Source organism: Amia ocellicauda, chromosome 18, assembly GCF_036373705.1.
Source record: "Amia ocellicauda isolate fAmiCal2 chromosome 18, fAmiCal2.hap1, whole genome shotgun sequence".
Taxonomy (NCBI): domain Eukaryota; kingdom Metazoa; phylum Chordata; class Actinopteri; order Amiiformes; family Amiidae; genus Amia; species Amia ocellicauda.
Genome location: NC_089867.1, coordinates 18,258,536 through 18,271,634, shown reverse-complemented (window position 1 = coordinate 18,271,634; position 13,099 = coordinate 18,258,536). Strand labels below are relative to the sequence as shown.

Here is a 13,099-nt window from a genome sequence, read left to right as displayed (position 1 = left end):
TGGACCGGAAGTTGGTGTAACGTCTTACTCCTCCCCCTTACCAGTGACAACAAATAATCAAAACTGCTCCGACAAAGCCAACAAAATAAAATAAAGGTAAGGAATGTATATATTTTTAAATCAGTACCAAGTTATACATTTAATAAACGGCAAATCTGTGATTGATGAAATACAGCAGATTCGTCTGGATCTATGAATATATCACTGGCACGACTATTTTTGTTTAGCAAAATAAATCTTAAAATATTTCGTATTTAAAATTACACGGCCGTGAGTATGTTTGTAAAAGAAGCACATTTTCATCTATCTCTCTCCGTTTTTGTGTTGACTATATCAGGAATATGCTTTTGATGTATCGGTGGCTTCGGTAATTGCATGGGGCGTGTCCGGTGATTTGGTTACAGCTTAGATATGCTTTTAAAGTTTCGATTGACTCGAAATGCGTAATAATGTGTCATGGCATGTGTCTCCTGAAGATCATGTATAATTCAACCTATGCGTATTTATAAATGTACACGTACACATGTAAAACATTCCGCCTTACAGTGCTCCAAACAAACAAACAAACAAACGACGATATTTCCTGCATATTTCGGTGACTGTTTATGCACCTATCTGTTTTAGACTGAGCAGGATGGCTTCCCGGGGGAAATCAGAAACCACGAAATTAAAACAAAACATGGAGGAGCAGCTGGACAGGCTAATGCAACAACTGCAGGACTTGGAGGAGTGCAGGTAACAACATTGGAGACCAGGATTGAAAAGATGTGTAGGAACTATCATATTATTTTACATGTACCTGACTGTTAAAGCCAACATACACTGGAAATTCACATCTAAAGTGAAAGAGAATAGGTGTTTGCTATGGAGAATTAGCTTATGCACAGATTTTCATTGGGGCTAGGGGTGCATTTATACTGGGTTAAATGAGACAGAATTGAACAGTACACGTAACTTAACATTTTGATGTTGGCCAGGGTTCAGCTAGTGCCAATACAAGTAAAGTGTCTTATTGGTGCAATAAACTGTGTCAGCTCTGTCTATTCAGCGCCATAGGGGCAGTTTCCCAGTTCAAAATTGAGGTTCACAACAATCTGATGTTTTTGTTTCTGTATGTCGTAAAATATTGAATCCCTTTCATGTTATTTCTTCATCCTGATGACTTAAGACACAGCTTACCATCACTCTTCACGATTTTCTCGTGTTTGCAGGGAGGAGCTTGAGGAAGATGAATATAAAGAGACCAAAAAGGAGACTTTGGAACAGCTAAGCGAGTTCAATGAGTCCCTGAAGAAAATTATGTCGGGGAACATGACTTTAGTGGATGAACTCGGCGGAATGCAGCTGGTAAGAAAGAAGAAAGATCTTGATAAGATACTGGCTTAGATTGATTTATTTTAATTGGCCTGACAGGGATGTAGGGCTAGCATAGTCATAATTCTTCTCTAAGACGTTAATAGGTTACATTGAGCAGCCCACTTTGACCTTCATGTTTGCAGTACATCAGAGTAGCATCGGGCAGTATGAACGGTAGGACCTCGAAAAGGATTAATACAATCCAGTTGTAGTTGGAAATAAAATCAATAAACAATGAGGGCATGTCAAGCATATATTGTTTCAGATTACACAGGTAGTTGAGCATGAGTAACAAGATAGGTGTAGAAAAGGAGGAACAGTTTTGCTCTTGGTATTCTACTGCTCTGAAGGTTTAATCATTTCACCAGAACCTCTTTAGAGAGGTGTTATAGTTTTTGGGGAGTTTATATTTTATTTTAATGTAATTGCTTTATTCTTATTTATCTTCTTCCACAAGGCAATCCAAGCAGCTATCAGCCAGGCCTTCAAGACCCCCGAGGTAATCAGACTGTTTGCAAAGAAACAGCCAGGACAGCTGAGGATCAGATTGGCAGAGGCAAGCAAACCATTATTAATCCTTCATCAAATAAATACATTGATTGCCTTGAATCCATACTGTAGTTGCAAATACAATAGCATACGCAAAACAGAGATGAATAATGATTTTGTGTGGACTATTCTAAAAACATATTGTACCGAATGTCCAACCTTTCAGTGATGTGTTTTACAGGCTTCATTTTACAAGCCTGTATTTAAATGGTTAAATGAAAAGTACTGGAATTGTTTCTGTTTTGCTTGTAGATGGACAGAGATGTCATGGTGGGGAAGCTGCCCAGGGATGTTTACACCCAGCAGAAAGTTGAGATTCTCATGGCCCTGAGGAAACTAGGAGAGAAGGTAAAACTGCAATGCCATATTTAGATAGAAGTGGACATAGGGCTGGAGTCTGAGTCAGAGTTTGGATTCTGTCATGCGTCCCTGGCTTACACGGGGGGTCAGCCGGGTAATTAAGGAACTTAACAGTAAAGGGCGGTGCTGGTTTGAACCGCATCTGGGGCTAGGTGCTGGACATTATTGTCACTCACTTCCAGCAGCGCCCGAGACTTCCTGTGTTTCACCACGGCCTGTTTATCTGCTCCTCTGTTTTAGCTGACGGTGGAAGATGAGTCGTTCCTTTCTGCCAATGCTAGCGCCACCCTGAGCCAGTTTGAGAAAGTGTCTGCCTGTATTGGTGAGTTTTGGATCCAGCTTTCACACGTTTAGATCCAACTACTTCAGAATCAAGATTTAAAAAACTCTATATGTGGTAATGAATTTGCCGTTCTCTTGCATCCCTGTGTGTCTGATCGTAGTCTGACTCGTTTGTTGTTGAATTTTCTACTTGAAATCTGAAAGGGTCCATGTCAGCTCTTAAAATAAAATTGTGTCCCTTTCATATTATTTTATTTATTGCAATATATTCTTCTTCTTCTTCTTCTTCTTCTAGACAATGTAGAAATACCTCTCTTTATGTTTATTCATGATTTTGATTTATTCCTGGTGTTTTCAGGCTCTGGAGATAAGATCCTTGCAATGGCCAGTTCAGGAGTGGAGATAAGCAAGACCTAAAGGTGTGAATGTACAACTCCGTGCTCTTCCTTCTTCACTACATTGGCTGTGACTGATCTATAATGGCTTCTTCGTGGCAGAGTAAGCGATGGCAGAGTGCACTGGTCCAGAAATTGACAAGAAAAACATATTTTCCTGCTCCCAGCGTCACAACAGTATTGATAACAGAATGTTTGCTTGGGCTTATCAGTTGTATCATAAGGTGTCCAGTTCACTGTAAATTAATTTTGTGACTTTTTTAAACTAAAATCCTGCATTCCATAACTTCTTAGATAAAATGTGTCCTTGTTTTATGGTTGTTATATATCTTTTGTGTTTTTTAATGTAAGTCAGTAAGATGTCAAGGATGTTTTTTTTTTTTTATATAAATTAATCTGTATTCTTCAAATCAAGAATGTGTCTATTCTCTTATGTTTACAGATTTAATGGGGGTGCCCTGTTAGATGTATTCAGGTATTCATGTTAACTTAACTTAATCTTCAGTTATTTTAAATGCAATGAAAACAGTATAAAATGTAGTGTGTATGCTTGTGCTGCTTGAATTCAGCTTTCCATAAGCTTAGAAAACAAAAAGGACACAATTGTGAATTGATGGGATATAGATGTTGGGCTAATATTTCCTCTGTGTAAATGTCTTAGAAAACAGTTACCAGCAGCTTTTAGAAAGGGAAAAGATTCACAAAACACTAATTATATACATGTTTTATTTCTTTGCACAACAATCTATCTTTTGAATTTAGATTTTATTTCACCATATACTCATTAAAAGGTCAATTATTTAATTTGGATCCAAAATGGTTTAATAAATCGTTGCAAAAATAAATAAAGAACTTCCTTCCTCATGTGGAAAAAATTAATCCTGACTCAAATCCAGGAAAACCCAATGGAGCTGCCTGTTTTGACAAAGGCTGCTGGTGACTAATAGTCACTGCTGAGAAATGGATGTCTAGTCCTGTAGTACATTTTCTTTCATTCCATTGTCTCAGTTGCCCTTTCACTAACTCTTTGTGCAACTGAGAGATATTTGAGGGATTTGTAGTGTGTGTGTGTTCATTGTGATGGAGAGAGAATGCATTGTCATGTATTAATATATTAGTTATTTTTCCTAGATCCAAATTAAGTCTGCAAGATACGAAAATAGATATTAGGGTACTTTTAGTCAACAGTAAATTTAAATTCTAGATCTGTTATGCAGTTTCTGTGAAGTTTGTGATTGCACTAAGTGTGTTTAGAGCACTTGCCTTTTGTAGCGCATGATGTGGCTTGTGTAACACAGAATGTATGGCTTATAAACAAAGCCTGTTTCTTAAATGTTTTTGTACAATCTTGTACTGGGAAAATTGATCACACAGGCTGCTTTCTTTGATAAAAATAATAATAACAATATAAAAACTAAAATGTTTGTACTTTTACATCATGCAGTGTATAGTGTTTTTCATTTGTAACAATCACTACTGCTTTAAAAATATATATATTTGTGGTGGTGTTTCTTTTAAAAGCCAGCAGAGGGCGCTTTCAAGGCAAATGTGTGTTAGTGCTGCTTGAAGGTGACACTCTGACATTGCTGTTTCAGACGACATTTAAGTGCTTTTCCAGACAAATGCACAACTGGAAATAGCCCCTTATACTTGCATATGCTTAACAATTCTGTGAACCGTACTTGACTGTATTCAAGAAAGTGGTTAATGGTTAATGCTGTTACTGTACGTTTCCATCTCTTGCAGTACATTGACAGCAGCACCATATATATATATTTTTTAAAGTCTTTGTCTAGAAAGTAAGATGAAAAACCTGTGTTTGAATAAGATAGGGGTGACACTCTTAGAACTCAAAAGCTTTTCATTTTAGTTTTTTTTATTCCCCTTTGAAACATTTCTAGCCTAATGTAGGAAGGTGGTAGGATCACTCGCAAAACATTTCTACGGATTAAAAAAAAATCAACTGGCAGTTAGAATAAGATGTGTATTTTGTAAAGCAGATTAAAAAAGCAACCTGCATTTTTTTATTTTTTTAAGAAAAGTCTTCCACAGCAAATTACCGGAGTTTGCTTTTACATTTGCTACTGGTTTCAAGATGAACTGTCACCAGACTTCTAAGCTGCCCGAGACGGTGATTTAAAAGAACACCTCCAATCCCAGCCTGACAGCCTTTAATGTCTCTGCTGCAAAACCCTGCATCGGTGCACCAGATCCAGCAGGCTGTGTGCTATCTAGTCTAACATTAAACAGGGTGAAATGGCAGGAGACTCTAATCTTCTAGAAAAACATACATCCTGCTGCTGGGAGAGACGCACTGCGACAATCCACTTTTATTTATTTATTTTCCAAAAGGAAATTGAGCTGTAATGACTGGAAGCTGTGACCTTCATCTATGGTGTTTGATTTGTTTTTTTAATGGAAAAGAAAATAAAGTTGGGTCTTTGTGACGATGCTGAAGCTTACCAGGTAGAGCTTCAGCAGACGGATCAATGCAAGCCGCTCCAAAAGCATTATAATACTTGTTGAGCGGCTTGCATTGATCCGTCAGTTTACAGTGACGGACTGTGTGAATTTGCTGAAGACCCCGTCATGCCTCTCTGCTCCAGAGTCCTAGCTACTACTCCACACAGTGAACCAAATCCTTATTTTTCTGACCAGCTGAGGTCAGGGCTAATTTGAACTGGTTAAACTATGAGCACAGATTTTTGCTTTTCATTGAGTGGACAGATGTGCCCTCCAATGACCAAAAAGTAGACAAAAGGGGGTTCTGTTTGTCCCTGTACGTTCCCAAAGACTTTCTGAGTGAAGAGGAATGAGGAATACACAAAGGAAGACCTGCCCCATCATTGTTAATCAAATTCTGATAACTTCTGTTCATTATTTTCTCCTTCAACATATAAAGTTACATTTAGAATTCTGCTTGGCTGTCGCAAGCAAATGCAATATGCAACAAGGACAAAAAAGTAACTAAGCAACCCAGTGTTAATAGAGTGAAAAGGTGCTTTAATATGAGATTGTAACAAGTGATCTATTTTCAAAGTGGCACAGCAGGTGTGCCAGGGCAGAAATTTTGAGAGATTTGTGGATGCTGTCTATATTTGTAGCTGGGCACCGTCCTGTGGTTTGAACCCACATGCAAGAGTGGAGCTGTTGTTTAATTATGGAATACAGTGCTCATGGCTATAGAATGCTGCCCTCTGCCCTCAGACACAGAAGAGACCAAAGCAATGGAGCACGCCTGGCATTTCGTGGCAGGTTAAGGCTGGTTTTATTTCTCTTGTTACATTCCTGATTCTCTTGTCAATATTTTCACGTCCCCTCTAAGCCAAAGGAAACTCAGGAAACCCCAATGGCCTGACGTGTTCCTGGGCTAACAGTGTGGTATCTATTCTACTGTACCTTCCTGCACTGGCCATGGGGGGATTGATAGATATGTATTTCGTTGGAGATCTGAACAGCTGAAGATTATGGTCGTGCCCAGAGGAATGAGGGAATCTCTGCCGAGCTTTCTACTCCCACTACTGCTCTGACACAATCCCTTGAAATCGTAACTAGACAGGCCATCCGTAAACAGTCGTGCAATACGATCATCTTATTATAAGACAGATGGGATGAGAAAAGAAGGATATGTTTCCAGCTTATTTCTCAATTTGCAAGCAGCCTATTGGGGTTTTTGAGATGGGGATTAGGATCAAAATATTTCACACAAAACTGTTCTTCTCCAAATACGGGTTTTGAAAATCTCCTGTTTTTTTTCTTCTTCTCCTCTCAGCAGTGGAATCAGGTGACAAGCACTTAGTCACATGGCTTCCTGGGGGGAAGGAATGATGTATGATGTATGAGGTGAATAATGTATCCAAAGAACTGCATTTCCCAACAGGCTTAGAAATGCCCTATTAAATCCAGTCATCTTCTGATTTCCATAGTGACCTGTTTACAACTCTCCCAGCCTTCCTGCAGCCAAAAAGAGAGCAAACACCCACAGACCCACAAACACATTAGCTTTGGACTGCGTGGAGTGCACAACAAAAGTACTTTTCTTAGAGATCTGACTATAGAATATCTATTATAAATTGAACAGAAGAGCTGCAGGACTTTTTGCTGGATCCTCTTTATTCTCTGCTTGCCAAGCTGGGTTTGGTGCGATTTAGCTTCTGCGCTTCATAAGTTTGCATATATTACCTCATTAGAGAACTGCCTGCTGGGGATCACATTCCTCTTTAATTACCTCTCAATTAGCATAAGGAGTGTGTGGAGCCTCCCTACTGATCTGTGCACTAAATGTTAAATGGGGGGGCTGACATTTGCTTTGTGTGACAGGAGAAATCCTGTGCTAATTGTGCCAGGAGTGCATAGAGGAGCATACCTGCACAGTAAAAATTAAAAATTGTAGAAACAGTTGCATACTCAGCCAGGTTTTAAATGGAGCCACAGTGGTCAGTTAAGCCTATGCAAACAGTTGACCATCAATAAAATAAAATTTAAACAAATAAAAAAAAGATATCTTCGTCTGTTTTTGTATTGCATTCATTAATCTTTGAGCTACAGCATCAAAATCAGATATCCTTGGTGTATGTATAGAAACACCATGGATTAAGGTAATGTAGTTGTACTGTACATTACACACACACATTCACACACATCCTCTCACTGGTTTTATTTTCAGCAAACTGAACGTGTAAATATTTGTATGAACATAAAAAGATTCAACAACTAAGACATAAACTGAACAAGTTTCACAGACATGTGACTAACAGAAATGGAACAATGTGTCCCTGAACAAAGGGGGGACAAAATCAAAAGTATCTGATTTTCAGTATCTGCTGTGGCCACCATCTGCATTAAGTCCTGCAGTGTATCTCTTCCTCATGGACTGCACCAGATTTGCCAGTTCTTGCTGTAAGATGTTACCCCACTCTTCCACCAAGGCACGTGCAAGTTCCCGGACATTTCTGGGGGGAATGGCCCTAGCCCTCACCCTCCGATCCAACAGGTCCCAGACGTGCTCAATGGGATTGAGATCCGGGCTCTTCGCTGGCCACGGCAGACACTGACATTCCTGTCTTGCAGTAAATCACATCCAGCAAAGGTGGGTTTGTACCCATATGCGACGTTGTTGCCGGTGATGTCTGGTAAGGACCTGCCTTACAACAGGCCTACAAGCCCTCAGTCCAGCCTCTCTCAGCCTATTGCAGACAGTCTGAGCACTGATGGAGGGATTGTGCGTTCCTGGTGTAACTCGGGCAGTTGTTGCCATCCTGTACCTGTCCCACAGGTGTGATATTCGGATGAACTGATCCTGTGCAGGTGTTGTAACACATGGTCTTCCACTGCGAGGACGATCAGCTGTCCTTCCTGTCTCCCTGTAGCGCTGTCTTTGGTGTCTCACAGTAAGGACATTGCAATTTATTGCCCTGGCCACATCTGCAGTCCTCATGCCTCCTTGCAGCATGCCTAAGTCACGTTCATGCAGATGAGCAGGGACCCTGGGCATCTTTCTTTTGGTGTGTTTCAGAGTCAGTAGAAAGGTCTCTTTAGTGTCCTAAGTTTTTATAACTGAGCTTAATCGCCTACCCTCTGTAAGCTGTTAGTGTCTTAACGACCTTTCCACAGGTGCATGTTCATTCATTGTTTAAAACCTTTACAATAAAGATCTGTAAAGTTATTTGGATTTTTACAAAATTATCTTTAAAATAGTGTCCTGAAAAAGGGACGTTTCTTTTTTTGCTGAGAATATATATACACTCACCTAAAGGATTATTAGGAACACCATACTAATACTGTGTTTGACCCCCTTTCGCCTTCAGAACTGCCTTAATTCTACGTGGCATTGATTCAACAAGGTGCTGAAAGCATTCTTTAGAAATGTTGGCCCATATTGATAGGATAGCATCTTGCAGTTGATGGAGATTTGTGGGATGCACATCCAGGGCACGAAGCTCCCGTTCCACCACATCCCAAAGATGCTCTATTGGGTTGAGATCTGGTGACTGTGGGGGCCAGTTTAGTACAGTGAACTCATTGTCATGTTCAAGAAACCAATTTGAAATGATTCGACCTTTGTGACATGGTGCATTATCCTACTGGAAGTAGCCATCAGAGGATGGGTACATGGTGGTCATAAAGGGATGGACATGGTCAGAAACAATGCTCAGGTAGGCCGTGGCATTTAAACGATGCCCAATTGGCACTAAGGGGCCTAAAGTGTGCCAAGAAAACATCCCCCACACCATTACACCACCACCACCAGCCTGCACAGTGGTAACAAGGCATGATGGATCCATGTTCTCATTCTGTTTACGCCAAATTCTGACTCTACCATCTGAAAATCTCAACAGAAATCGAGACTCATCAGACCAGGCAACATTTTTCCAGTCTTCAACTGTCCAATTTTGGTGAGCTTGTGCAAATTGTAGCCTCTTTTTCCTATTTGTAGTGGAGATGAGTGGTACCCGGTGGGGTCTTCTGCTGTTATAGCCCATCTGCCTCAAGGTTGTACGTGTTGTGGCTTCACAAATGCTTTGCAGCATACCTCGGTTGTAACGAGTGGTTATTTCAGTCAAAGTTGCTCTTCTATCAGCTTGAATCAGTCGGCCCATTCTCCTCTGACCTCTAGCATCAACAAGGCATTTTTGCCCACAGGACTGCCGCTTACTGGATGTTTTTCCCTTTTCACACCATTCTTTGTAAACCCTAGAAATGGTTGTGCGTGAAAATCCCAGTAACTGAGCAGATTGTGAAATACTCAGACCGGCCCGTCTGGCACCAACAACCATGCTACGCTCAAAATTGCTTAAATCACCTTTCTTTCCCATTCAGACATTCAGTTTGGAGTTCAGGAGATTGTCTTGACCAGGACCACACCCCTAAATGCATTGAAGCAACTGCCATGTGATTGGTCGGTTAGATAATTGCATTAATGAGAAATTGAACAGGTGTTCCTAATAATCCTTTAGGTGAGTGTATATAGGGAGACATATATGTTCTTTTGACAATAAGGTTTATAATGCCATTCTACTACCAAAGTTTAATGCCAATAATATTTAAATATAATTCGCCTTGGACCGACAACATTTTTTAACATAAACAAATCATCAGTCAAACACATGAATTGATCACACAGCACCATGAAATCATTTTATTTGATTTGCTCTTTTCCCGACAGCGCCCCCCAGCGGCAGACAGGGCTCACGGCGCGGCAGGAACTGATTCAGCGCCCAGGAGCCTCAGTGTGAGTCACGCAGCTCCGACTCGCTCTACAGACTGTCGGGATGTGACCCCGGAACAGGACGCCTCCTCAGAAACACAACACACCATTCAAATACAAGGCAGGAGAAGAAAAAAAAAAGCGGATCTGGAGCAGGAGAGGTAAGCAAACAAATACAGAATTTTTCGGCACTCATTCACCCCCCCCCCCCCCCCCCCACGCACACGCATCCACCCGGTCGCGCAGGGATCCGGTAACACAGCGGAATTAGAATGCAGACCCTTTTCACGGAACGTTGCGGCACCTGGATGGAACTGCAACAGGAACTTCATTCAAGGCTTTTGTCTGCAGCGCTCCCCGGTGCACTTCTGCCTTGCCACTCGTTTTCTCGGTTTATCCCAGTTTTTTTTGTATCCAAGTTATAATTGTTTTTCTTTGCACGGGATGGGTCGTATGCAGTGCGATCGTGCTGGGCTACTCCCAATGCATCCCGATCGTTTAAAATCCCTTTCAGTGAGCGGCATGTGTATTTGAGTGTGGTCCCGGGTATCGGCCGGCAAGATCTGCACAGTGCTGTCGATGCGCTGCCTTTAAACTGTATCGTGTGGAAGTAGGCTTCTGCTTTCATTCCTGTGCAATGCTGCAATGCAATGCTCCAGAAACGGACAACCGTGCCTTCAATGGCTTTATCAAAACTTAGTTGATTTGAGTCCTTACCCGCGGTATTGTGTAGAGCTTTTTGTCTGAGATGTAGTCTCACTGTATTGTGTGCTACACTGAGAAAGATAATGGGGGTTTATTTTGAGCTCTAAAATATCAACTTGCCTTGTTTAGAGCGCATTTTGCATTCAGTAATGAATTTATTCTTATTAGTAGGCTTTAGGATTTCATAGGTGTGTTTATTATTATTTTTTAACTTCTGAATTCACACTTCAGTCTTTAAGCAGTGTGATAGCATTTGGATATCTTGTTTATTCTAGGAAGAGGTTTAAACCACATCCTGCCTATACAAAAGGAAATGCAGAACTGCTACTGATAATATTGCAAATGAGCAGGCATTGCAATGATGTACATTTGTATGTACAACAACAAATACACCTATATGTGAAACTACACAGTTTCCCCTCACTCTACTGCCTAATACAGAATTGCTTGCTGATAATAGATGCTCTTCTGTTGCTGGTTAACTTCACACCCAAACAAAACCTGAGTGCTCTGAAGTACTGGCTCCAGGGATTGGCTCCCAGCATCTCGTTCCCCCGGGTTGCCTAACCTCGGACCCGGTACGCTATCGGGATGCCCGGGGCGGGTGCAGCTCCCAGTGAGTAAACCCTGTACAATCTCTGCAGATAAAATGCCGTGGGCACTGCCAGAGAAATCCTCAGCTGTTTTTCGTCAGCTGAAAAGGGAAGATACCATTTGTCCAGCTCCGCGATCCCTACAACTTAACTCCTCACACCAACAGCAGGTCCCATCTCCCAGAGATCTCCAGCCAGGGTTGGGGTTACTCTGATTGAACAGGGCTGGGTGGGTCAGCTGTTTAGATGAGAGCCACTCTACAGTACTGGCAAAAGTCCGTCCACTCCTCAGATTCTAGGAGAGTGACATCACTGATTCAATGGCTTGTCAGCATAATGCATCGTGTTATTTTTTTTGAAGTACTTAATGGAGTAAGTGTGCTCCATACACTGTATATTGATGTGATTTGTGTCACTATTTGTGATCACTTGTTTATTTTCTAGTATCATATGAACACAATCGTCACATGAAATTCATTACTTTTATTTATTTATTTTTGAATGGTTGATTTTATCTTGTGTATGATTCTGAACACATCAAACAGATTTTGCTAGCTCTGATGCGTACGTAGCAAGATTGGAAAGATGCTACAGAAAAAGAAAGAAAATGGACAGTCTTGTCTTCATGGGCTTCTCCTTTAGGAGCAGTTCACGGTGCCTGGGAATCTGGGAGTTGAACAGAAAGATGGACAGCCGTTCTTGTTGTGTGCTTTGTTGACAGAATATGACCTACTTATCAATCACAATTTCACAATCCAGTACTTCACCATTGTCTTGGGATACTGCGGCCATTGTTTGAAGGCAGCACATGAGATGGATGAGGCTGAGAACAAAGACGACTCTGACACACGCACATTTGGGCATGTAAGGATGGCGGTCTGTTAATAAAACAGCCAGTAAAGAAATAGTATCCAACATACATACATCTGTACATCCCTACATAAATGCATGTGGATATTTTGCAAAATATACAGTTCCCGTGAAGCAACATTATGTCAAGGGCTGATGTAATGCTACTTGTTGTGTCCGGATCTCTCACTGTACTATATGCTGCCTATTTCTCCCCCAGATCTGAGTAAGTGTGAGCTCCCTGCTGTGCTGTGTGGTCACACAGTGTGAAACTGGGATTTCCATGCTTCCACAGTGAGCTTGCACACTGCCCCCCTCCAGTGAATGCTGATAGACACACCTCAGCCTCTTGACCTCTTCCCATCGTGTCAGGATACCCACGTTAACTGCTCGGTGACCTTCGTGTCGCAGTATTTACTGCTTGGCACATTTGTGATTGGTTGAAAAGCATGGCCGCAGTCACGGTAGAGGGCTAGCGCCGAGTGGCCCCGGTGCCCTGCTTAACTGCATGGGTGTATCGCATTGCCGGCTTTAATCCCATTCAGGAGTTATCGCATTCCGAAATGAGAGGTCGGTGTAAGAGGAGACTTTCACACGTCTGAAGCACCGACAGACACACACACACACGCCATGCAACCCATGAGCACAGCAGGGAAAGTGAGCCCTGCAGGGCACTGGAGGTCCGTGTCAAAGAGACTTCCGACACGCTTGCTCTCCATTTCAAAAGGAGTAAAAGGAAAAAACACACGGCTCAGAGAGAGGAGGCACAAACACATAATAAAGGCTCCTCTTCCAATCCTTGT

The 13,099-nt window shown here is 41.5% G+C and overlaps 2 protein-coding genes across 2 annotated transcripts in view; both read left to right on the top strand.

Annotated features, from left to right (window-relative positions):
* The first annotated feature begins 8 nt into the window (after positions 1–8).
* Positions 9–4,376, top strand: lzic (leucine zipper and CTNNBIP1 domain containing). Its single transcript, XM_066691353.1, has 7 exons — positions 9–96; positions 625–735; positions 1,212–1,347; positions 1,814–1,912; positions 2,158–2,253; positions 2,506–2,587; positions 2,906–4,376. The coding sequence occupies exons 2-7, from the start codon at positions 635–637 to the stop codon at positions 2,962–2,964; spliced, it is 573 nt and encodes a 190-aa protein (XP_066547450.1). The 5' UTR covers positions 9–96; positions 625–634; the 3' UTR covers positions 2,965–4,376.
* Positions 4,377–10,127: 5,751 nt separating this feature from the next.
* ctnnbip1 (catenin, beta interacting protein 1) overlaps positions 10,128–13,099 on the top strand; it is a 35,463-nt gene continuing 32,491 nt past the window's right edge. Inside the window, exon 1 of the mRNA XM_066690734.1 lies at positions 10,128–10,310. The gene's annotated coding sequence lies outside the window, so the exon portion shown is untranslated. The remainder of the gene's footprint in view (positions 10,311–13,099) is intronic.